The 26,319-nt window shown below is 41.9% G+C and overlaps 1 protein-coding gene across 2 annotated transcripts in view; it reads right to left on the bottom strand.

Moving 5' to 3' along the window:
* The window catches only part of zdhhc5a (zDHHC palmitoyltransferase 5a), a 29,857-nt gene extending 5,095 nt beyond the window's left edge, over nucleotides 1-24,762 (bottom strand). The window contains exons 1-12 of one of the 2 annotated variants that reach the window (XM_073476897.1): nucleotides 24,325-24,762; nucleotides 16,889-17,382; nucleotides 15,175-16,755; nucleotides 10,466-10,587; nucleotides 9,713-9,870; nucleotides 8,488-8,660; nucleotides 7,347-7,449; nucleotides 7,005-7,096; nucleotides 5,836-5,962; nucleotides 4,479-4,587; nucleotides 4,209-4,318; nucleotides 787-1,922 (exon numbers count right to left, since the gene is read on the bottom strand). In XM_073476897.1, coding sequence (XP_073332998.1) covers nucleotides 787-1,922; nucleotides 4,209-4,318; nucleotides 4,479-4,587; nucleotides 5,836-5,962; nucleotides 7,005-7,096; nucleotides 7,347-7,449; nucleotides 8,488-8,660; nucleotides 9,713-9,870; nucleotides 10,466-10,587; nucleotides 15,175-15,338 — 2,294 coding nt within the window. In that variant the 5' untranslated portion in view covers nucleotides 15,339-16,755; nucleotides 16,889-17,382; nucleotides 24,325-24,762. Of the gene's footprint in view, nucleotides 1-786; nucleotides 1,923-4,208; nucleotides 4,319-4,478; nucleotides 4,588-5,835; nucleotides 5,963-7,004; nucleotides 7,097-7,346; nucleotides 7,450-8,487; nucleotides 8,661-9,712; nucleotides 9,871-10,465; nucleotides 10,588-15,174; nucleotides 17,383-24,324 lie in introns of both variants that reach the window. The other variant, XM_073476888.1, reaches the window with a different exon arrangement.
* Nucleotides 24,763-26,319: the final 1,557 nt, after the last annotated feature.

Genomic DNA, 26,319 nt, shown 5'->3' with positions numbered 1-26,319 from the left:
TGGTTACGCTGTGAACTACGACACGTGACAATCACACTCACAGTAGTAAAACTAAACCCATGCAGTTGTGGACTAACTGTACGTGACAGAAACAAGGAGCAGGATGGAAAAAGCAACAGGGATGAAACACACACATCAGCATGTCAGAGGATGAAAGAGTCTGATTGTCGACATGCAAAAGTTTGTCCGTGCCGCACTGTGACTAAAAGCTAAACTGAACCTAAACAACGCAAAAATGTTGGCTCTGTTATTGTTGTTCATTTTGTCCCACTCGGGTCCCATGGGGCACCGCAGAAGTGGCGGGACTCCACCTCTCTATGCTTCAGCATTTCAAGACCCAAGCCACGTTCCCATGACTTGCCTGCCACCTGCTGGCTCCTAAGCCTGACAACTTTTCTGGTGAAAACCTTTTATTTTTGTCTTCTGTGTGGGCCACATGTAATGTAGAGTGTAGGGATACAGATCTGTCTGTAGCAGGCTCATACAAAATAATGTCCAGACCAAAGAGAAGGTGGTTATAATGCAAGAACAGGAAAAGAATAAACAGACAGACACAGACACTGCAACAGCAAACCGTGAGAAATGTCACAGACAAATGGAAGACAAGCAAAGGGAAAAGAAGGAGGAACTCACAGGAAATCTGGCAGGAGGAAGAGGAGAGAGGGGAAGAGGAGGAGGAGCAGGAGGAGCAGTCAATCAGGTAGTCAGGTTTTCAGGCGGGCAGGTGGTTTTTTCAGGGTTAGCAGCAAACCAATTGTCCTGACAAAAGGCGAAACTCATACTCACTTCGGCGCTTGTATTCCTCCTCCTCCCATCCCTCCACCTCCTCCTCCTCCTCCTACCCCCGCTGCATTCGCTCCGGCTGACGCGGAGGCCTTTCGGACCAGCCGGTACTGCATTTCAGCAGCGGCAGCACTCGAGTAAGACAGGGACTTGCCCAGAGGTGGGGGGTGCGGGGATCGGGGAGGGTGTGTTGTGGAGGTGGAAGAGGAGCCCAGAGGGGTGTCAGTAGAGCGGGTGCGGTAAGGATAAGCATGGTGGGGGGCTGCATGAGGGACAGCAAAGCGAGGAGGGCGGGAGGTAGATGAAGATGAGGAGGAGTGGTGGTGATGATGGGAGTGGTGGTGGTGGTGATGGTGGTGGTGGTGATGATGTGGGGGAGGTGGAGCAGAGGAAGAGGGGGGAGCCGAGGCCTGATTGGCAAGTGGGGGGTGAGAGCCGGGGTGGGGCTCGCTCAGCAGACGCTCCTTCTCTGGAGGAGGAGGTGGGGAGGAGGATGTAGAGGAGGAGGAGCGATGGAGGAAGGGGTGGTGGTGGTGGTGGGAGGAGCGGTGGTGGTGATGAGGAGACTGGGAGGACTGGGAGTGCATCTCAGCAACTCTTTGTTGTGACGACAGAAAGGGGGAGCTGTAGCCGCCTGCTGCCGGCGTGCAGGGTCTTCCAGAGGGAACCTCAGGGGCTGCTGAGTCCACCACTACCCCTTTGTCGAAATCATCACCCCCTGCCAGTAAGCTGTCATATGACAGGCTACCGTTACGAGATGGGTGGTGAGGCGGGGTTGTCTGATTGGCTAAGCTCTTGAAGCTGGCTGAGGTGGTGGTAGCCTCGGAGACGTGGGCAGCCCCTGCTGAAGTGTGCGTGGAGCTGGAAGATCGTGACGCCACTCCTGATAGAACGGTGGGGTCAGAGAAGGAGGGGTATGAGCGTCCGCCGAGGGAGTAGCCAGGGATACCTCCTCCTCCCAGTTCTCTTCCTCCCTCCCTCCTCTCCCCACCTCCTCCCCCTCCCACTCTCTCAGATGAAGTGTCCCTCCGGTCCAGGCTGGGCTGGGAGCGGAAACCAGGCTGCTGGCTGGCCTGGAGGAGGGAGGAGGTGGAGGAGGAGGAGTCCCTGGCACTGCCAACACTCTCCCCTCGACTTAACTGGAGGGGGCAGAGGGAGGAGAAAGAGGAGAGCAGGTGAAGGAGAGAGGGGGCAGAAGGAGGGAAAAGAAACAAGAAGCTGAGCAAATAAGAGTAAAGAGGGACATTGGAGTTTAACCATGAACCATTTCTGCTGCACTTAGACATCGTGACACCTCAACTGCTGCTGTTGGTAGTGTTTCTTTGACAGACAGGAACTAGTCCCTGTACACATCAGTACTGAGATTGTCAGTCTTTGCTTCATAGCCAATTCTTCGGGATATTCAATTTACTTACTTTGAGAATATTTCCACACAATGCTTTGATGAAGCAAGGCTGAAAACCTCAAACATGGAGTAATGAAGGCTCTGCCCACATAGGTCCAACTCAAATATTTAATAACAAGGTCAAGCTTTTCTGTTCCTGGACTCCCCAAGAGCAATCATGTAACTGCTTTTTGTATTAATTTATTTTCAATTTTTGTGACATATTTTATCTGTGAATCTTCCTGACAACTACCGACAAGTACCAGCAGCACTGTACAATACAGACGGAACTACAAGCCATGAGAAATATAGGTTTACCAATTAGAAAATATTTTGCATGACATTTCAAACCATCTCCAAATGTGGCATAGTTCACCCATTTACAGAATCGATCGTCTCTACTCTGTGGACCCATCATCATACCGCCCGGCGTCCAGGCCATCCATTCCTGTTCTGACAGCAGCTTCAAGTTAAGTATCCACTTATCATTATGGATTTCCTGTGTCTTTTTCCGAGTCTGTTCACACTGATATATGCTCATAAAAATAGCATTAATTTTGTAAGAAGGCAAAACTATCAAACCATAATAAGCTAATTAGGCCTGATTCTTTCTTTTTAATTTGAAAGTCTGCCCCCCAACAGTGTCTGCTTGGAAAAATTCTGGCCCTTGACAAATGTAGTGTTTGACCTCTGTGTATAGATTGAACCTGCACTCTGTTTAACCAGCCTTGTCACTATGTAACAAGCATCACACCAACATGAGAGCACAGCTGTTGTGAAGTGGACTTCTCCTCTGTTTGATGCCACCATAAACTCGTCAAACATTTGCCGTGAGGAAGGTCTCTTGAACAAAAGCTTGTCTTCATTTTCAAATAGGTAAATGTGCCAAGTTTTCTTTTCTCCATATTAGATGTTCAATAGGTTCAAACTTCTGCTGCAGTATTTTTAGTTCAATAGTGTTGTGAGGGCTTAAAAGTCACTATAGCAAGCAAAAGAACGTAGAATGCAATAGCGTATGAATAACAGTTCTATGAATGCATTGCTGATCATAATAGTACAATCCAACTGCACAATAATAAATACAGAAAAAGTTATTCTCTCCCCTGACAAGTAGATACCAAGGCCACCCAAGTCATTCATTCAAATGAAGACATAATATTGCCGTTAAATTAGACAAAAAACAATCGTCCAAACTTGAATTTAACAGAAATAATTAACAGAATTCATTTTGTTAGCACTTTTATAGGCAGCGATGACAAAAAAGTGTTGTTACTGAGATGACATCTTGATATTCACTTCCTCCTTATGTCTCCAAAAGCCCATAACACAGAAAAAGAGAGAAACAAGTTGATCTCCCCAGTCAGCCTCTATCTGAGGCATCAGGAAACAGTTTTTCTATATGAGAGCAACTCAGGTGACAAAAGCAAGAAACATCAAATTAGAGATTAAAGAGTAATTGAAGGCAAAATTGAAAGGAAGAGGAAGGAGTAATGAAGTAAAGTAATAAAGAGATTGAAGTTGGTATATCAAACTAAAGATAAATGAGGGAGAATCAAAACAACAGTGACACAGAGGTTGTGGGCTGAGAGGTGGGAGGATGTGGACCAGACATGGGTACAAATACTGAGTAGAACCAACCATCTTTACCAGTCCACATGTAGTCAGGTACAATGGTTTGATTTAAACTAAACAAATTGTATTCCTGTTGTACTCATTCTGTCAGAACAGTAATGCAAATACAGATGAATCCGGTCACTAACCATTTTAAATGGATTCAAATAGTATTTCACCCATGTCCAGACCCAACAAAAAGAGGCAGGAAACAAAGTCACAGTGAAGATAAGAGGAGGAAAAATGCTTTCAGAAAAATCACTTACTGATACTGATCAACAGAAAGCCACTGAGAAACCAAACCAAGATGGCCCACAGGAAATTAAAAGAAAACAAAACAAAAACATGAGTGTACAACTGCTGTTTTTCTGGTGCGTTATTGTCCTTGTATATCACCTGGCTGTAACTCCTGTGTGTTTGTGTGCATTACCTGGTTAGCATAAGCATGTGTGAGCGCTGTGTGGTTCTTTCCGGGGCTGTAGGTAGGCCTGTATTTGTACATGGTGGGAGTGGGAGGGGCTTTGTTCAGCAGACTGCACTCTGCAGGAGGGTGGGACGAGACCAAAAGAAAAACATCACTGTGAACTCATCATAGTATCAGATAATGTTTAGTCTTCACAACAACAAGTTGTGACAGAGTTGGCATGTAGATTGCTGGTTACAAGTCTCTGAGCTGTGGAAAGAAGTCAGACAGCTTTACCCTCTGTGTTTCCTCTAGTGATTCCAGGGTAGCGGAGCTCTGGTTTAGGAGGAGGAGGAGGTTCAGCATCACACGACTGACTCTCCATCATCTCCAGACTAGACTTCGACTGGAAAGAACAGAGAAGACAGATAACACTCACAGAAAGAAATATAAGGATAACATTAAGCTGACTTAAATATATCCATGCTGTTAAACTGGTCTTGTTGTCACTTTATATCTATCATATGTACAGTATGCACAGACCAGTGACAGAACAACCTGAAGAAATGAATACAGACACTTCCACACATGAAAATTAAGGGTGCTCCAATCAGGATTTAGAATAGAGCTCAGCATTGTGTTTCTTTACTTTAATAAAAACAATTCAAATACTGAAAAAAAAATTAGATTTATTTCAATGGATTTTAAAACAATAAGCCTTAAACAAAATGGAAGCTGTAGCAATCAGATTTAAGAAAAAATAAACAGGACACATTCTATTCTCAGTCAGTGGGTTCAGTCTAACTGCTGTCTGTGTCCTGGGGTCACTATTCCACCACCTGGTCACTGCTGCTATCTGGTTACTTTCAACTGACAGAAGTTTGGTAGAATGATGTGAGTGAGTGTCTGCAACTCTAAACTCAAAGTACTTTTACCTCCAAAATGTACTTAGCTAAAGTACTTCAGTACATTTGCTTACTGTAAACTTGCTGTGTTGTCACATTTAACTGCAGTTTAGACATCATGTTTTCTCTGAACACAAATGTCAGTTCTGCTGTGTGTTTGTTTCTGCTGTGAGGTATTAGCTCTGTTAGCTGTAATATATGTTTATGTCAGTGTGTTTGATAACCACATTTCAGGGATCCTCGCAAAAAGGTGTGTATATCAGACAATATATCAATATTGGAATGTATTACTACCCAACATTGGTATTGGCCCTTAATGGCCCTTAAAATCAAGTATAGGTCGGTCTCCACATAATGTTGCCTCCTGACATCAGGACACAATGAATGAACAAATTATCTGAACTCTGCCTAGTGTTTTTATATCCTTTGTTATGAAGTATCACAGACTGTCTGGGATGAATGATGTAGTTGTGTTGCGTTTACTGATGTGGCCTTATAGGATATCTGACTTTTGAATTTTAAACAGCTTTTAAACCTCTTGTTGCCATCTTGACCTGCCTATATGCAAACTGTCCAGGTGCTGATTGGAATAAGTGGCATAGCACTTTTACATAACACATGTACCAACAGTCGAAAACTATTCATTTTTTTCTTTAACTCATGTTAAAACTCAACAGGATGATACCACACAGTATCTATAGCACCTCAGTAAAGTTTTTCCTTATGAGCACCCGTCCTCTTGTCCTTACCCGGTGCAGGTCTCCCTGTATGCCGTTATCCAGGATCTTAGCAGCCAGCTGGGCCTCGGTCAGTTGAGGTCGCAGAAAAGGAGGCTGCACACACACACTCTGCACACACTTCTTTCTGCCCAGATATCTGCAGAGAGCAGAGACTGTGAGTGTCCACATCATCAAGTCAGACCACTACACAAGTACACTGTTGTCAAGTTTTCTTTTGAATATAAGGACACACTTTCTGAGCGCTCAAACATGCTGTTTATCATCAGTGCAGTCAAGACTTTAATACTTGCAAATACTCCTAATATTCTCAGTTACTCTCGCAAAAGATCTGCTTTCAGGGCTGTGTTCTGTGGCTTTGGGCCTGACAAAAACGCAACCATTAATAACTGTGATGACCCCTCCACACCACTGGGTGTTCCTGTTTTGCTCTCTCCTCTATCTGTTGCAGGATCTGGGTTGGAGGAAGGGTTGTCATTGTCTTATGAGCCGCACCTGGGCCCAGTGTGGTTCTCTCTATAAAGCTCAATACCACCTCCTCACACAGAGATCCTATTTTCCACCACAGGCCAAATGAATAAACTGAATAAACAAACTGACCTTAAAGGACAACACAATTTCATACTGTTTAACTTTGTTTATATGTGGCGGATCCTTCCACCTTTCTAGCTCCAAACAGTGTTCTGAGGACCTTTTTTTCCTCTGAGAACAGCTTCTTTATTCACTTATGGAAAAAGTTTGTATTATTACCTCATTAATATTGTAAACAATACAACAGAATACTCATTCTGTTCTGTATAGGTGTACTTGTTCTGAGACCGACAGAGCAAACTGCTTTGTTACATTATCAGTTTATTTGCGGAGTATCAAAAAGTTTACAAGAGCACAAGTTCTTCAGAGATCTTGCCTCTTGTTTTTGCGCTCAAAGGGCACCAGATTATGTTTAACTTCAAAACATTCTAACATTCCCCCCAAAGTCTCACAAAATCCACACACTGATGTTTTATGTCAATGTATTTTGTTGTGCAGTGCATCCTGAGGAAATGGGATGTGAAATGTTTTGTCTCAGAGGAATGTTTAAGGATTACAGGATTACAGGTGGAGACATTTATAAGGTTATGTAATGCTAATGAAGAGCCCATTCCAGAGAAAGGGGGTTAAATTAGAAGGAAAGAATGCACCTTGGTGCTTGTGAGCTGCAGAGGACATGAGAGACATTCTTCCAACAGCCATTGGTGAAAGGGTTAACACCTCCTCTGAACTTCCCTGTCACCTGGAGAAAGAGAAACCAGCATACAGAGTTACATATCATCATTCCAAAGATGAGGGGGGATGTACAAATTAGAAAAGGTTGTTAAATATGTCACCACTTCCTGACCACCATCGCTGACATCTTGCTAGTATGCTAGTATTTGTAAGATGTCTGACTATACATTTTCAATTTTCAGCTACAGGATTTCTGGGACTCAACAGTTATTTTACCAGGCGCTGGTGCACATATTTTCAATTACTGAGTTTCCTACCTGTTCATTGGTAGTCCTGCCTCTGGCCACAAGCACTATGTGGAAACCAGTGAGGCCAGCAACAGGGATGAAGAAAAGGCCTGCAACACACATTACAGCCAGCCTGAGAGCACAGGGGTCAAGGAATATCTTAAGAGAACAGAAGAGATCAGATTCAACAGATTGATGAAGGCTCCCAGAGTAGTGGGTGTGCTGTGGCACACTGGCCAATGAGTGTGAAATCCAGGTGTGCCATTGGGGATTTTGTTACAACCAAAGATTATAATTGCAATACACAACTATACAACAAGTATATTACGCATTCATTTCCTAATACATACTCAGATATAAAACCAAAAATAAATGTGTGCAGAGTGATTAGATAACACATTATAGAGGCTATTTTGCACGGATATGAATACATGTGTGCCTTGAGATTTTGGCTTGCCCTTTGGTTTGCCTTGGGCACAAAAAGTGTGAAAAATTGTCATAGAGAATACCTCCACAGATTTCATGGCAATGTGCCCATTAGATTTTGACATGTCTCATGTATAAACAGACTGCCTGGCCTGCTGGTTGTGTAAGACCAGTGTTTTCCACACAGTGACTAATTTGTGCAGTGCGCCACAGAATCAACACCGACTGCCATATATTGCGTTTCGTTTTTTTGGTGGTTTTTTAAATGCTATTTAAAAATGCAGCGTATTCGTTTAGCTGATTTCCTTTCCCTGCTCTCCCTCCATCTCTCTATCACTCACGCGTCTCTCACACACACACACACACACACACACACACACACACACACACACACACACACACACACACACACACACACACACACACACACACACACACACACACACACACACACACACACACACACACACACACACACAGCGTTCTGTGTTCTGATTATTTTTGTTTTTGGATGCTATGTTACCAGTACCACCCCTTTCAAATCCTTAGGCCAGCAAAGGGCAAGTTTCATGTCTTGTGTCAGAGTTTTGAGTGTAACCCTCTAACCCAACACACTGAAATAAATCCATGATAAAAACATAAAAATTTGTTAGTCAGTGTCAATATGGACAACACTGCAAATGAACGTTATTAGCAATCTACAATAAATAGGACTACATATATGAAATAGGTCCTTAAAGGATACGTGACAATGGCGTGCAGGCGGTCGATATTCTGGCGATGGTAGAGGATGAAGAGCAGGCCGAAGCCAAACACGGCCATGATGTGAGCCGTCAGAGACAGGAGGAAGAGGAAGAAGTAACGGTAGTTCCTCCTGCCGATGCAGTTGTTCACCCATGGACAGTGGTGGTCAAAGTCCTACAATATGAGGGTTAAATGACACTGTGATAAGAAAACTGGTACATGTATCTGCATTATGCATACAGATATCAGAAAATGTTCTCCCATTCCTAACATCATCGTAGAGCATCTGCAATTTGCATTTATATTACAAACCACGTAAAGTGGCTCGATAACAAGGACAGCTGACAAGGAATTTGTTTTGAATCAGGACTTAAGCTCCTACCAACCTACCAACATTATCAGACTGTTTTTGGTCTTTGAATGGTTCACTCTGTGTGAAAAGATGTCCCTTTAAGGTACATTTAGAACAGATAAAAAATTTGTGATTAATTTGCAATTAAACGTGAGTTAACTACAGACAATCATGCGATTAATCGCAATTAAATATTATAATTGTTTGACAACCCTAATAATTATTATTATTTCCTCCCATTCCTATTTTATTGAGAATACATATCGTTAATGTAAAAGACATTTGGGGGACTGATTTGGGGCTATATAACCAGTTAAACTATGTGGGTATGTTACTAACTAATACAGCTGTGTGCTCATGACTCAGTGGTTACAGGTGGAACCGTTTCTCTGCTGTTTTAAGTGCCTTTAATAGACCATTAATTTGAACTGTGTGCCCAATCTGTTACAATCACTTTACTGCCAGTATTGTTACAGCTTTGCAAAACCCCATCCAGTCAAGACCTGCTTTATGTTTATAATGCATCATGGTCACTATCATATTAAAAATGATTCCCTGTTAGTAGCAAGGAAACTAAAGGTTTTGAATTGAGACTTTCTTGTAACTTACTTACACCCACCTCTCCTATCTCCTTCAAGTGATTTGGGGAAAAAAAAGTCTCTTGAGGCTATCCAACTTCTGTTCAAACTTTCTTGTTACAAACTGCAAGCTGTGTTGTTTTGTCAAACAAACAGTATGCAAAGTGGACTGGGTTACAAGGTTTATGTAGGTCTACTTTAAGTGTGCAGTTACTTTAAAACTCAATTTATTCAAAGACTACGAACATGAATCATGTAATTTTATGTTAACAGTGAATGAGTAAGCGGGAGCACACCTCTACACAGTTGTCACAGACAGAGCAGTGGGAGCACCGTGGCGGCCTGTAGAAGCGGCAGGTTGAACACCACTTCATCCTGACCTGGATCCCTCTGATCTCTACTGTCTTGTAGAGCGGAGCACGGAAATCGTCCTCCTTGTCCTCGTCCTCCTCGGCTGCAGAGATGGGAACGATGGGAACACACATGTTCACACACCCACACAACACTAAAACTGAGCATAGTGAACATTTGAGCCCTGACATTAGAACACATAGAGACACATTACGTTCGTTTCCTCAAGACTCTAACCCTAACCACTACCTGCCTATCCCTATCCCTATCCTAATCCTAACCTTAACCCAACTTTTCACCCTAGAATTGAATATATTACATTATCCCTACTTGTATTTTGCCACCAAAAGGAAGGAATGTCCCCACAATGAGACTATGTACACAGATCTTAACAAATTAATTCTGCATTGTTAACTCCTGCCCTTTCTCTCCCACTGATCCACCAAGAATCTGCCTGTTTGACCCAAGCGGAGAAGTCTTTCATCTTTTTGAAGCTATTAAAATAGAAAGAAGACTTTTAAGGCTATAAACCTGGAATCTACTTTATGGATAACAAGAAATGTACACACTTTGAAAATGAAGCCAGGAGGCAAACTTGACTTTTTGCAACAACAGCATTATAAAATCCAGGAGCCTATTTTATGACAGGCAAATAGCATCACACTGGAAAAAGTACATTCAACCATTCCTGCACTCACCTCTCGGGAAGATGCCCGGGTCCATGAATGTGGCCATACAGAAGTTAGCCAAAACAAACAGGAAGATGACTCCATTGTAGATAGGCACAGCTACTGAGAATCGCTCCGAGAGCCACGGGCAGCTGAAACGTGAACAGAGACGACAGTACTTACACTCCGAGGTTCTGTCACTTTATACGGTTCAGTTGTAATGTAATTGAGTTTGTGTTCCCAAGACGACAAACCCACATGTTGGCCCTTCTACAAGCTGATAATTGCTATCACTGTAAATAAAACAATAATGACACTCTGAGAAACATGTTTGTTTAATTTCTTTGTATGGTATTGGTTTCATCTGTTACATCCAAAACTGAGAGATCTTGGACTCTGTTCTCCGTATGTGGATAAATGGGAGTTGGTTGATTTTACATGAGCCTGGATTTATCCCTCATCACAACATACCATATGCTCAAACCTGTGAAAGTGTACGATGTTTCAAGGTGAGCTGCATCACTGGTTAAGCCCATAGGCAGTGTAATTAGTGGACAGAGCTTCCTGGTTTGCAAAGTGAACTCAATGTTTAAGTGCTTTAAACCTGCATTCTTTTAATGGCCAGCAGGGGGAGACTCCATTAACTGCAAAAAAAGTATTACTGTATGTAAGCTAATGAGAAAATGACCCTTCTTCTCACTTGATCTATGACTTCAGTAAGCAGCTTCCTCATGAGTTTATGCTCTCAATTATTGGTATCAAGCCTTTTCCAATACACATCATGTTCATTTTGTAAATGATGGTCCCATTCAAAGTAAAATAGACAGTAAAGCAGGGATGATTTAGGGCTTGGCTTCCTTGTGATTGACCAGGTTCTCAGTCAAATGAAATCAGGACAGCGGCGTAGCAAACTGCATTCTTCCCCAATCCACTCTCTTGTCCAAATACTGTCACATCTGACTCCAAAAAAAAAACAATGTGATGACGGCCATAATGCCAAACAAAAGGCTTTAAAGTGACAGTCTACAAACCAATGGGTTATTTCACAGTTGCACCATCCACTATTTACTATACAGTATATGGTCAAACCCTTTATAGGATAGGGCAGGCGGTTTTCTCCATTCTTATTAACACCAACAAATCCCATAAAAAACAAAACTAACAATGAAATCCATCTTTCAATACTCTGACTCCCCTACTCTGTCTGTGGTCAATTGGTTCCTCCTGATGAGGCACATGTATGAAAATGGCTCACAAATGTAGTGAGCTGCAGAAGATTTCCAAAAACAGATGGCCACTGCAGGTTTTAATCAAACGTTACTCAAACAGGATGTTTGCATTTGTTGGGGACTATTTTCAATAGTGGATTTAAACACATTTGGTGCTGTAGTAAGTATTTCCAACTGCAAAACAGTACATGTGAGATTTTTGTAGGCATTTTGTGTATGTGCCTAATGCACTACAGTTTACAATTATATACGTATATAAATAAATTAAATAAGCTTTTTAATATAGTACACACTGACCCAAATTTATTTTGGTTACCATTACCTGCCTCACAACCTTAACGCACGAGGGATTAAATTAGATTTTCAGTTACTGGACCATACAACACAAAGGCCAGGCATTTAACCTCCAGAACTTTGTAACCTTATCTCAAATAAATGAAAAAGGGAAAAAAGCTAGGTAATGTGCCTTCCAACAACTACCATCTATCCAGTTAGCACTTTGCATCTTGTTAGCTAGCAAGTAAGTTACTAAAGTTACTAGTAATTATGAATTAGTTACTAGTAAAGTAAGTTACTACTATCCGGAGGTGTTTCAACCTGGCAACCTCCACAAAACAGCCTAACAAACCATTCAGATGTTTTGCTTCTACGCATCTGCACACTTTATATGATCATTGGAGCTGTAGGAAAGAACATTTGGTCAAATATGATGGAAACTTCTGACTTTGCTGGCAGTATTCACTTGCAGTCATTAAGCATGCTAACCTTCGACAACATAGCGTGTTTCCCAAAACATCCAACTTTTCAGTTTTACCAAAACAAGGATTTTTAATGGCTGACGCAAAAAATCTTTTAATAAATAAATGGCTTACCCCGTATGCTGACATTTGTTTTTGTCTTTTTTGTTGTTTTGTTTTAGTATTTTTATTATACGCAAACAAAAACATGCCGATTATTTTTTTCCAAATGAAAAATGCAAGACATTAAAATAAATTCAATTAGGGTTTCTGTTAGGATTAGGATTAAAATACTACTGTTTTATGGTCTTCAACAGCTTTATTTTTTTGTGTTCTTCTTCCCTCATTTTTCAGATAGTTATCACAAGTGAGAATATAAGAGAGGAGGGAGAGCGACTGCTGGAATACAAACACCAACAGACTCAGGAAGAAAGAAACAGTGAGAAACTAGATGATGGGCTTTTGTCAGGGTGACAGATGTTGGCCTATTTTCTCCTCACTAATCTGAAGCACAGAGCTGACTGCCCACCACACTGACCACACACACACACACACACACACGTACACACACACACACACACACGTGCGTACACACACACACACACACACACACACACACACACACACACACACACACACACCTTGATGGAAACACTCATGAGGCTGAAGGCCACAGTAAAGGTTTATAAATCAGAAAACGCTGTTTGCATGTGAAAATTAACTGCATGTGAAAACTTTAAAAGCTCTTCAGCCATACTCAAACTCCCAAATTATAAACCCATCTCTTTTTGTCTGGACTGCAGAAAAGGTGTCCTGTTTCCTGCTGTAGGCAGCAACAGCCCAGAGACGTCATACAAGGGAATTCCAGTGATTCAAACAAAAAGACTTTATTTTGGGATTTTTTCCTGAGGCTAACGCAGAATGGATAACCCTCACAGTGGAGTTTTTATTAGACTTGGAGGGTTTTATCAAACACTATAAACATCAACTGGACTACATGGTCTGAACAATGGCAGCAGCACATCCACCAAATCTACAGTAAGAAAAAACAAGATTCATTGATAGACACAGTGGACCTACAGACAACAGAGATAATGCTGGACATGACATCAGAGGTTAATAAAAAACTTCAGAGATTTTGTTGAATTGCTTCATGAAGAAATAGAAGAGCTAAAATCGACCATCAAATGAAAAAGTAAAAAAACTTACTGTTCTTACAACTGCCTCTATGACTTTTTGACTCAAACACTGCTTAACCATATCATGTGATGTACTACTTCAGTACAATTTAAGAACAAATATCACTCAGAGCACTACAGAAAATCACAGATGACTACTTTATATCCTAGAATTTACATTATAGACACTACCACTGACATCTGTATAATAAAGTGGCCACTATTTAGCAAAATTGTCCAGGCTGTCCAGTCTGGACGGATGTAACTCGTCTGCATCTTAGCAGGTTTAACGTTTGTTCTGTTGGCTAGATGAAATAATGACAGCTGTGAGACTGAACCAAAACAGGGCAGTTTTAGGACATAAACCCAAAACTGCGAAGAGCTGAGGGTTTGCTCTTCTATTCAGATCAAGAAGCTTTTCTGCTTGTGGTGTTCTTTTTTTTCTCTACACTGCCTGGCCAGAAAAAAAAAAGTCACCACCTGGATATGACTAAACAAATAAGTAAGAGCCTTCCATTGGATAATTACTGCAGTGATTAATATGTTTCAGCTGGCAACAAGTTATTTAACCCTAACTGGTGCAGGGAGTAGCTTCTCATTTCTTAAACAACCATGTCAGAAGACATATCCTGTGGTCGTGGAAAAGATGTTACTCTGTTTCAGAAGGGTCAAATTATTGCCCTGCATCAAGCAAAGAAGACAACTAAGAAGATCACTGAAACTACTAAAATTGGGTTAAGAACCGTCCAATGCATTGTTAAAACCTGGAAGGACAGTAGTGAACCATCGTCTCCAAGGAAGAAATGCGGTCGGAAAAAAATCTCGCCTGATCGTGATTGGATATCACTTAAATGTTTGGTAACATCAAATCATAAAAAATCAACAGTAGAACTCACGGTTATGTTTAATAGTGAAAGTAAGAGCATTTCTACACGCACAATGTGAGGAGAACCCCAGGGACTGGGACTAAACAGCAGTGTAGCCTTCAGGCTAAGAAGAGAGACAGATGAAGTGATGCACCCATCATGCCTAGTGCCTACCATGCAAGCCTGTGGGGGCAGTGTTATGATCTGGGGTTGATTCAGTTGGTCAGGTCTAGGTCTACATTATGTGCCCAAAACATGAGGTCAGCTGACTACCTGAATATACTGAATGACCAGGTTTTTCCATCAATGGATTTTTCCTTCCCTGATGGCACGGGCATATTCCAAGATGACAATGCCACAATTCATCAGGCTCAAACTGTCAAAGAGTGGTTCAGGGAGCATGAGACATCACTTTCACACATGGATCGGCCACCACAGAGTCCAGACCTTAACCCCACTGAGAATCATTGGGATGTGCTGGAGAAGACTTTATGAAGCAGCCCGACTCTCCCATCATCAATACAAGATCTTTGAAAAAAATTAATGCAATGCTGGACAGAAATAAATGTTGTGAGATTCCATAAGCTTATCAAAACAATGCTGTAATTGCCATAATCAAAGCTAAAGGCGGCCCAACAAAATATTAGAGTGACTTTTTTTGTTTGGCCGGAGATGAAAGCTTATAAACAAGCCTGTATGCATGTGAAACAATTCACTGTGGCCACTTACGTGAAGCAGAAGAAGAGCGTGGTGGAACCAACGAGGAAGAAAGTGGCCGCTGACACTGGGACATACCGGGAAGGTCGCAGGGGTCTGCTGGGCGGGACCACAGTGTGGGGGAGGGGTGATGAGGATGGACCCCGCCCTCCACTCTTACTGCTGCCACCTGGCATCACTTCCTGTGTGTGGTGGTGCGTTTGTCTGTTCAGACAATGCTATGCCAAGAAATATGTCAATTAGAGTTAAATGTTTATTTAGATGTTAGTGGACTTGTAGATTGAGGGTAGAAATGATGAGTTGATGTAAAGGAAAAAAAGAAATGGAGGGATAGTTGAGGAAAGCTTTCACATGGAAAAGAGGAAAAAACTCTGCATCACCACACTGAGATGGGAGGAGGAGCGAATGCTTGTTTTCTTAGGTCAATCCACATCTACTGTGTGTGTGTGTGTGTGTGTGTGTGTGTGTGTGTGTGTGTGTGTGTGTGTGTGTGAGTGTGAGAGAGAGAGAGAGAGAGAGAGAGAGAGAGAGAGAGAGAGAGAGAGAGAGAGATTAAAAGAGGCTTACAAGTTGCTCTGCAGTAAAAGCCTTGTTTTGCTGTCAGCCAGAAAACCAGGTGGGAAGGGAGGATGAACAAATAAGCCACAGATTATAAAGAGGAAGAGGTTTCCGGACAATCACTTACAGAGCTGCAGATAAGATTGGACTCCGTTTTACCTAAAATGTTATTCAATTGTAAATACAAGCCAATGAAAACAACAATTTTCACAGGTGTGTTTTCACAAGATTAAAATGAGTCTAAAAAAAGAAATCTGCTTGGTGAATAGCAATGTGCTTGGTAAAAATCATGATAATAGCACGGTTTAAAACTGCATGGCATTTATTTACTTGTAAAAAAACAAAAAAAGGATTTGGACCCTACTGTCCAGTCAAATTCTAAAAGATAAAAAACCTCAGCTAAACTGTCGAACCTTGCACCTGCTGTGAATTGGTCCAGTTTGATTTGATTGGTCTATAAATGGGAGTTCAGTGAGGTACAAGAGTTGGCAGAGGTAGACCTGTTTTGACAGGATATGGACTTAAGAGATGGAACAACAGCACGAAATGAAATGAGGCTGAAAGAAAGAGAAAATGGAAAGGAGAGATCTGATAATCTGACTTGGCTTCCTATTTTCTTTGACTTTTCTCTTCTTAAAAAAAAAAAAACTGCAGGCCAACACCTAAAATGTGAAATGGGCTTGATGTATCCAAGTCTGTGCTAGCAAGTCGATGGTTTTTCCTTTTCACTTTAAAGTTTTTAGCAGCCAGCAAGCAGATGTCTGGGCAGCTGTAGAAATGTGAGAAAAAGTCTTGTATATAAAAAATGACAACTTTGCTCTCTGTTGGAGAACAAGACAATTTGCTTTCAGTCCAGGACTCGTATTAGAAAAAGCAGTCTGTAAGCGGGCCAGTGGAGTAGCCTGGTTTTCCTGTGTCGGGGCATCCCTAAACCCCGCTGGTGGCTGTCTTAAACCACCTCACCTTCCAACTGCACCAGGGATGTGATTGGAAGACAAAAAGCAAGAAGTGATGATGTGGTTCTTTCCAAAATATCTGAAGGCAAATCCAGTAGAACATCCATTAGTATCCTTGTAATTGAAATTTTTGAGACGGAGCTAAAATTACAGTGTTGATCTGGAGCACTGGAGGTTACACGTGTATAGATAATGGTATTATCTCATCTCACCCAGCAATAGCAACACAGAACAACTCAGACCCACTGGTCTCCTTGTTCCACCGTGTTAGTGGACAACCGCGCCTGTAAGTTATGTAACCGCCGGCCTTCCAACTACAGGCCGTTTTCTTTATTGCCCTCTTCTCCAGGGACTTCCAGGGCCTTCCCACTGCTTCCTTCCCCAGCAGAGAGCACTGAGAATTGGATAACACCCTCCCACAACAATCCCTTCGAGAATACAGCCTCTCCAGAGCAAAAAAAAAAAAAAGAACTGAACAAAAATGAGAAAAACTGCTTTTGTGTTAAAGACGTAGACTCCTCAGGCCATTTGTATCTTGAGGTTTTTCAGGTTTGAAGTATCCTCCTCGAAACCAGGCTGAAAGCAATTTTCCCCATGCATCAGTGGTGTCGTTGATTGGGATATGGATTGTTTTGTCTATATGAATTGGTTGTCCTGGGTCACAAAACAAGAGAATCCAGTCTGATGGTTGATCAGGATTCTGCACCTACAATGTAACAAGAGGAAGAAAGAGTTGGTTAAAGAACAGATACTCCAGTTTTGTCTACACAGTCTACAACAAGTCCATACAGTTTGGATGATAAAAAGGTTTGTGATGACATTTTTTTTTTTTCTAAGTATGACACTGTTCTACACATGGTTTTCATTCTGAGCTGCTGCACATCTACTCACTTAAACAGGAACTTTGCAGATTTTCAACCAGTGTATATCACAATGTCTCTCTCTCTCTCCCTCCCTCTCTTGGATCAAGTGAGGGACATCTCACCAATCAAACTGTAAAACCAGGCAGTGCTGATAGACAACAAATGGAGCCATGATTTATAGTTTATTTCTTACCACTCTGCCGCCTCACTGTTTCCCATTTCAAAACAGACGACAAACCCAAGCATCACCCATTAGCCGGAGCGTTTATCGGTCCGGTGCAGTGCAGTGCATTCTGGTTCTTGTAAGTTTTTTTACCTTTTGAGCACAAGGGAATATCACAGCACGTTATCTCCGTTTTCTCTGGTCATGTAGCACCAACTGCAAATGCATTGGTACATACTACATACTAGTTAGTAGTAGTTATAAGAGTTTTACGCAAAGGCCATCTTTCCAGAGATGAAGTACTTCTACATCTACATTCACTTTCATTAACACAATACAAATCACCTGAGTCACAAGTGCTTGATAACAATTCTAGCAGAGACTTGAGGAGTATTCACAGTTGTTTGGGCACATGTGAACACAGCAATCACACTCTCTGGGCTGAGATAACCTGCAGAGGGGAGGTCTCAGCTCAACTCCACTCGAACACTGGAGCGGTTGGTTTGCAGTTAGAACACATTCTCATTCTCAAGTGTTAGCAGCATTTACCAGAAAATGTATATAAAGTGTAGATATGGTGCGTTTTATTTGTTTTAAACCAATGTTATTTTTAGTGTTTAGTTTAATTTTTACATTTTCTTTACTGTTTTTATTTTGCTTTGCTTTGCTTTGCAGGACCGAAATCTCAGTACAGCTAATAAGCTGCCACTCTCCACCCTCTTTGATTCATCACAGAGCACTCACAGCTCAGCAGCTTAACCAGAGAGCTGTTTGCAGAGACAAAGACAGGCAGGGAGACAAAGTCCCTGTACACAGTTGTTCACTTTATGGACTCAAGACTTCAACCTTTCAATCAATAAATCAGATGAGTGCACCTGTTCAGGCCAGGCATGATGGATGGGCCTGTCATCCTACACTTAATCTATTATTGCTGCCCCATTCATCAGCATTAATTGCTCTCCCCCTCTTTCTCTCTCTTTCGCTCTGCCTCAACCTGTGTTCATGTTCCTGCTAGTGTTTCAGCCTTTTCAAAGTCTACAAAGTCAAAGAAAATAAATAAAATCTCCTCTGACAGCAGGTCTATAGCCCAATTACTGTATCTTGTGTCCTACACTTAGGTACATGAGCTAAGCTCTGAAAACTGGGTCTTTAGTACGGATGCAATTAATACTCAATTACATAATCTGTTCTTGAGAATTAATTTAATTTATTCAAAGACAATAATTGACTAATAAATTAAGGAATTGACCAGTTTTTGTAAATGTTTATCCAGTAAGGATTTTGTTTTTTAATAAAGCTTGTTATGGGCAATATATTGATATTACATTGTTATCGTGATATGAGACTTAAAGTGGCAATCTCCATGATTTCCAGAAGCGCCAATTGCATGTGTATTTTTGGACCTCACTGCTTCCAAGAGATCTGGTGTCGCCTGTGTGACATCAGTCAGTTGTCAGCTTTGCCACGCCTCCATAACAACACCACATGAAAGCCATTTGCACCTTTTTTAAAAGTTTCATCGTCCACTGTTTTTGGTCTTTTCTTTGTTTTGTTTTTTTGTTCAGCCACGACTGTTAACAGCACCGTTAACTGATTACTCCCAACGCTAGCAGAGACCAGGACAAACAAACTGTGATGTTGCGTGTGAACCACCTACTCTCTCTGGCCGACCAACCACTGCTGGGTGAACGCGTCACTAACTTTGCGCCGTTCATGATATTTTCCGGGAAGGTTGACAGCCAGTGTACATATATGGTATTACAGCAAATGCAAGGGCTTTCATCAGTGGGCCACAGGCTCAATCATCATTGTGTTACCTCATTCAGCAATAGTTAGTGACTTAACAGATATTTATTTACATGAAAATCTTCGAGATAATTACTTTTAGAGCCCGACCGATATATCAGCTGGCCGATATATCGGTCAGGCTCTAATTACTTTACCATCTTAGATTTTGAATATCGCTGTACTGTGACATAAATGGCATAAATGTTGTCTTTTCCTGGTTTTAAAGGCTGCATTGCAGTTAAGTGATGTCACTTTCTGAACTTAGCAGACTGTTCTAATACTTGCCATTAGCCATTATATCCACAATACTGATGATAATTTATAGAAAATCTCAGTGTCTTATTAGTACCAATATTCATCCCTACAATATTGTTACAATATCAATATTGAGGTTAGAGTTGTTTCGATTCCGATATCCAGTATCCGAAATGCTGCCGATACTGCAGAAAATGCAGGTCTCGGTATCACCGAGTACGTGAGTCTATGCACCGATCCGATACCACCGATATGGTGCCACCACCATATGAGGTGGCACTTTTTGCCACCTCCATTGCTATGTAAATCCAAGGCGTCGATGTCCCGGCAATTGCGTGACATGGGCGGAGGTGTCGATGACGTGCACTGTTGTGCGACCCACAGCCGGGAGTTTTAAAAGCAGGAAACAGCTGATCACAGCTGTCAGTTCATCGCTTCATCCGCGGACGTCAAGATGAGCAACTGGAAAGCCGCTGAGATCCGGGAGATGCTAACCATCACAGCTGAGAGAATCGTCAATAACCAGATCACTCGTCACGCCCAACTTCGTGCTTCACGTCATGTCACATGTTTACGCCTACCCCAGTGGCGGCTTTTTTGAAAAGGAGGAATATTACACCTCCGTTTCAGATGGACAAGACGGCAGATTGCAGCCTTTACCTGGCTGCAAATGTGCCGCATTTTCTAACTAAAGGAGCTACTGACATCACCAGTAATGTTCTACTTTAGATGCTGACCTGCTCATGAGCTTGAAGATCTTTGAGATTGATAGCTCTGCTTACACACCGGAAATCAATTCTTCTTCGGTGCTCTAAAAGCCAACACAGGAAGTTGCGCTGTGCTGCCCCTGGCAACTACTGTTTTTAGAGCAGCGAAGAAGAAGTATACTGCACATGAGTCAGACGGAGCTAGCAAAATGTCAGCTATTTGGCAATAGTTGACTCTGGATTACCCCACCATTATCACAGCGACATGTTCAGTATGCAAGGCTGAATTTGGAGGGATGGCATGACTGTTGCCAATTTCAACAGCAGCAAACTCAAAGCGTTTGAAGACACATCACGTGAACTAGCATGGCAAAACTGCTCTCCCCAAACTTTATGAGACAGTGAGGAAACACGTTGCATGTAGGCTGAAAGACGTGCAGGCAATCAGCTTTCCTACTGACCTGGACCTCCATGTGCCCCATGTCTTTGCTGAGTGTGCACACAGGGTGGACACAGTATCGCTGTCAACATTTGGCCTTCAAAGTGCGGTGCTGCGAGCAAACGAGTTCCCTGAGTAAGTTTTATGGGAATTAATTATTCCTAGATTCATTTCAGTTGCTGTTGCACTACTGTTTTAAAAATGTTCCACTGAAAAAGTGGCTACACTTGTTATTTCTTCCTAGATTTCTTTTTTTTCCTTCTTTTTTTCCAGACTGTCAAAATAGATAATAAATGAAATGTTGTATGCCACACAACAATGATAGCAATCATATCACATCCATCCAGGGTTAGTAGTATATACAGCTGTTAAAAGACAGGCACTGGGATCGGCCGATACCCAAAGCCCAGGTATCAGACTTGGTATCAGGAAGGAAAAAATGGTTTCGGAACATCTCTAATTGAGGTATTTGGTAAAAAATATTGTCATATTTGATTTTGTTGCCCAGTCCTAGCATCTATGAAGTGCTGTTGAGGAGATTTCAAAATATCGAGATGTATATCATGATATCATTTTAAGGCCACATTGCTCAGTCCAATTAAAAAGAGCTGATCAGAAAAACACATGAGACAGATTCTCTATGTGTCACTAAAGTGCTATGGCCACACACAACGCAGGACTCTGCCGCTCACTGGCTGCTAACAGCTAACTAGCTCTCCTCCTGCCAGTATCAATTTGGATTTTCCGTGCCCTCTTGGTTTAACTAGTACAACATATTTGCAAGGTTCTGCCAGCAAGGCATTTGTGACTGAGGGGATAGATGGACCGGACTCAGCAGCTGCGTCAAGCTGCATAGAGCAGAGCAAGCCAGACAGGAAGTCAGGCAGCAGAAGGGATAGTGCATCTGGTCAATTTTCAAAATAAAACAAGGTAAAAGTACTTTGAGTTTGGAGTTACAGGCACTTTACATCAGTGTACATTTTACCAATCTTCTGACAGAGATTAAAATAACCAGATACAAGCAGTAGCCAGGTGCTGACACAAAGCAGCCCCTCGTCCCTCTACCAGCGGCACCTGCAGGCAGACAGAAGAGGACCAATACTGACTGATATCTGTGTTCCTCACTCTTTCTAAACTTAACTCAGTATTTTGATTAAAGGAATTTTATATAGTTGAGAGTGTAGGCCTATTTCTACTGAGATATTGATGTTATAGTGATTTTGTTGTTGTTTTATTACTATTGCTGCTCTAGAAACAATACAGGCATAGTTAAAACTATGAATAAGTTATTTATTCATTATCTTTTTTTGTAATGACAAAGATTACCAATAAGAATACAGGAAACAGATAAAAAACGAACCGATAATAACTGATCAATAAGAGTAGCAGTATCGATAAAATCTTAACACTATCCATCCCTACATTAATGCTATAGAAATATCAATAAATATTAATACTGAATATTTGAAAGCATTTCAATACTCATTTTCATTTACCATTAATATACTTTATTTATTATAGTATTACAGCAGCTGTGCTTTAACGTGCTATCTTCTCCCTGACAGCAAGTCTGCACACACACTGCTGCAGTGCCAATATTGGCCAGCCTCCTCACACCCAATGCTTTAAATGCTGCTGATCTTATAACACAGTACACAAGCCTTGCTATATTTATCTTTCAATAAAAATCAAAAGTTTTATGCCTTCAAAGTTGTGTCAATTTTTCCCTGTGGTATCGTCATAGTATCGCATATCGATACACTTCAATAGATTGTATCAAAGTTAGAAATTTCAATATCGTGACAACACTACCCTATACACATGCAGCCTGTCATGAAAACTAAGTGGCAGGCAGCCATAGAGGGCCCCATTATGACATGTCAACGCCAGCATCAAGGTATGCAACTCTGTCAAATGGAACATCAAGTGACACAATGCCCAATACTTACCACACCATTGTGTGATAAGGGATACATCTGTTTTGACAGGCTGTAAAAATCTAGGATTGCATTTATGAAAGCAAACCATTCAATAAATCCCAGGCTATCACACTCAGGGACTACACACTGAATGAGATGGTTTACCTTATTCAATGCTCTCAATTCACTCAAATCTATATTGCAGTGAAAATCTGAACCTACACAGGTTCATCTGCATTTCTCCAAGCTCCATCAAGATTAAATAATAATGGTTATTTCCTCATTCAACCAAGGGTCCTCTCCATCAGATTTATGATCCTCTTGATCTAAACCACTGTGCATCCTTACAGGCAGAGTCTCTACCCTCCTATGCTGTCAATGTTAGAAAATCCTCAGACACAATGGCACCTTCTTATGTCCAGAGAAGCCTACAGCATCTCCAGCACTCACACACACAAATCCTGGGTGTGTATGGCCCGCTGCAGTCACGGCAGCGCCTCACAACAGCAGTGGATCCTCGGAATATGCACCAAATCGGCAAAAGGATGGCTTTTAGCCATAGATGCCAACAGCCTTGTTTCCTGACCACGAGTCTCCAATTTTGGATTGCAAGTTTAATCAAATTTGGAAGCGTTGAGCAAACTGACTATTTAGAGTGGGAAAGCTGACGAATATCTCAAATGCAGGCAGAAAATGCATTATAGATACAGATAAGCCAGGTAGGTGACAGGCAAGCCCTGACTGATTCAGTCACAAGGCCCAGCAGGCTTGGTTTGACAGCTCAGTTGACTCGATTCAGCTAGGCAATGATATACCATCCTCTGTCCAGACGGACAAACGCCACGCAAAACTACAGTGAACATGTAGAAATGTAGTGTGCTGGTTGTGATAGGCACACGTACATGTTTCACCACAATATCTAACCCCTGTCTCGATCCTTGTGGATCCACTCTGTAAATCGGCGTGCATGTATTACTGTGCAGTGGTTTCTGGGTTTGATTATCGATAAGCAGCACAGCTGTTTCCAACCAAATTCAGGAAATTGAATTTGGCACAACGTCCAGTGCACACCACTGAAAGATATCAGCCCACATTGGACTGTGGGAAGCCGGGGTGGGGACGCATAATGAGAACGATAACGTTACTAACGCTAAGTTGCAGACCTGGAACAAAATAAAGCCACGATTTCAGCTCTATTCCGGCGTTACGTTGACGCTGTATAACATTACAATTCTGAATACAGCGAGTCTACAGTGATGAAATGAAAGTAGGGTGGAGACGAATAACGTTAATGAGTCACAGCGGTAGCACGATAATGGAAATGATCAAACAGGGTAGAGAGAAAACGAGCACCGTACCAAACACAGACACGTTAATGTCCTACAGTCAGGACATAAATGGTATGACTAGTATGACCAGCATACTGTATGAGCTTCTTTTCCATGTAACATTAGCTAGCCTTTAGCTATTCATGGTTAACCTTGGCTAACGTTAGCGGCAGGCTAACACCTCACCTGTGAGGGGTCTCACAAAGGTTCTGGGTCCAAAGATGGTGAATGGGATATGCCAGTGTTGGTCGTGTTATTTCGTCTTGTGATTATAATCAATAGAGCCAGCTCGTTACATCCATTATCATCCATACGAGTTATTAGGCGATGCCAGCAGCCTCTATCATTGCCGTGCTGCTTTGGTGGCTAGCTATCCCAGCGCCGGGCTAATTTACACATAACGTTAAATGGTTGGCTAGCTAGCCAGCCACCGTAACGTCTGACGCTAATTTACTACAATCACTTAGCTTAACTAACTGTAAGCTAGGGGTGGTAGCTGATGTTTTTTAACTTCTTTAAAACAAATAGCATCTGTCTGCAGGCCGCTCTGCCAATGCGGAAGTAAAAACGAAGAAAACCAAGTTATAATAATCCCAAAGCATATGCTCTCCTCATATATCCATAATATTGGTGACCAATAGATTCCCAGAGGCCGACATATTTGTCAGTACAACAAAACTCTGATGCCAGGGTCTTACGGCAGAATGGTCGCAATAAAACAGCACTGACTGGACAACAGCAGTGTCAGTCAAGCTGTAAGCGCATCCTATTGGTTCTCCAGCCGTGACCCCACCTCCTTCACACTGAACGTCATGATGGCACTAAATCGTGATTAAATGTGTTCTCCAGCACAGAGGAACACTGTCCGGGCGTGTTGACTGAGATGCAATAGATAATAAAGCCATGGTAATATATTTATTGTCACTAAGCATGGTTGGCACATAAGCTGTCTCTGACATGAGGTTTTAATCCACTCATGTGACACACTGACACACTAACGTATGTTTGCGTGCGTGTGCGTGTGTGTGTGCGCGCAAGTGCACGAGACTGTAAGTGCCTCAGTGCCCACATAACACAAACACACACACACACACACACACACACACTGGCTACACAAAGGGGAGATTAAAATGACAGCAGGGGCTATGTGGATAAACCCACACAACCAAGCTCCTCACCAACACACACACACACACACACGCACACACACACACAAGCTCCAAAATAAAAACTAATCTGAAATCCTGCCACCAGGACATCATATATGGAATTGGATTGTGACTCACTGTAGGTCCATAAAGTGTGTGTGTGTGTGTGTGTGTGTGTGTGTGTGTGTGTGTGTGTGTGTGTGTGTGTGTGTGTGTGTGTGTGTGTGTTGAAGCCCCTTAGCAGTTGGCATGTGAGTTCATAAGGCTCTTAAACTAAAGGGGCAATCATGGCATAAAAAACAAAACAATGGATGAGTTTGTGATGACCCATTTCCCATAGGGGTCAAACAAAGAAAACTGTTTTTCAGTGTGTGCCTGTGCAAAGATCTGGGTGCTAAAAGGATGGGTCAAGTCTAATAATAATAATAACATTAATAATAACAATGATAATGATAATGATAATAATCATGGCATAAGAAGGGGATCTCGTCATTGCTAATATAGCCATATAAATATAGTGGAGAAGCAGCAAGAGGAGCCTGACTACTGTCTTGTCAGCCTCCAGGAAAGAGAGGTAAAGATACAGGTTGTGCCAAAAGTGCTGCAGGGCCTCTGGCTGCATCCTTCAATCCTCTCCTTCATCATGGCCTCACTGCAATTCATTAACATCATTGTTGGCTTCACATAGGAAGTTCTGACCATTTCCCTAACCATCAGACCACATTCTGTATCTGCTTCTTTCTCTCTGGGTGAAGATCAGATGCCAGATGTGGTTGTAGAGGGACTGCTTTAGGTCAGAGGCACTAACCATCATGATCTCAGAATCATTTAACCGTCCAAACACATATTAGAAAACACATATCAACTTTGTGACGGTAAAACAATAAGCTAATACATATGACGTTCTGTGTCAGTGATTGTTTGGCCAGTTAGTCTTTGTTTGCCAGTTTGTGAGGAAGACATATTTTAATCACACAACAGTAAAGAATCATGAAAGCCATAGTATTTTGGAAAAACATTTTAAACCTGAAAT

The sequence above is a fragment of the Pagrus major genome, chromosome 1 (genome assembly GCF_040436345.1).
Source record: "Pagrus major chromosome 1, Pma_NU_1.0".
Lineage (NCBI taxonomy): Eukaryota > Metazoa > Chordata > Actinopteri > Spariformes > Sparidae > Pagrus > Pagrus major.
This window is presented reverse-complemented; position numbering and strand designations above follow the sequence as displayed.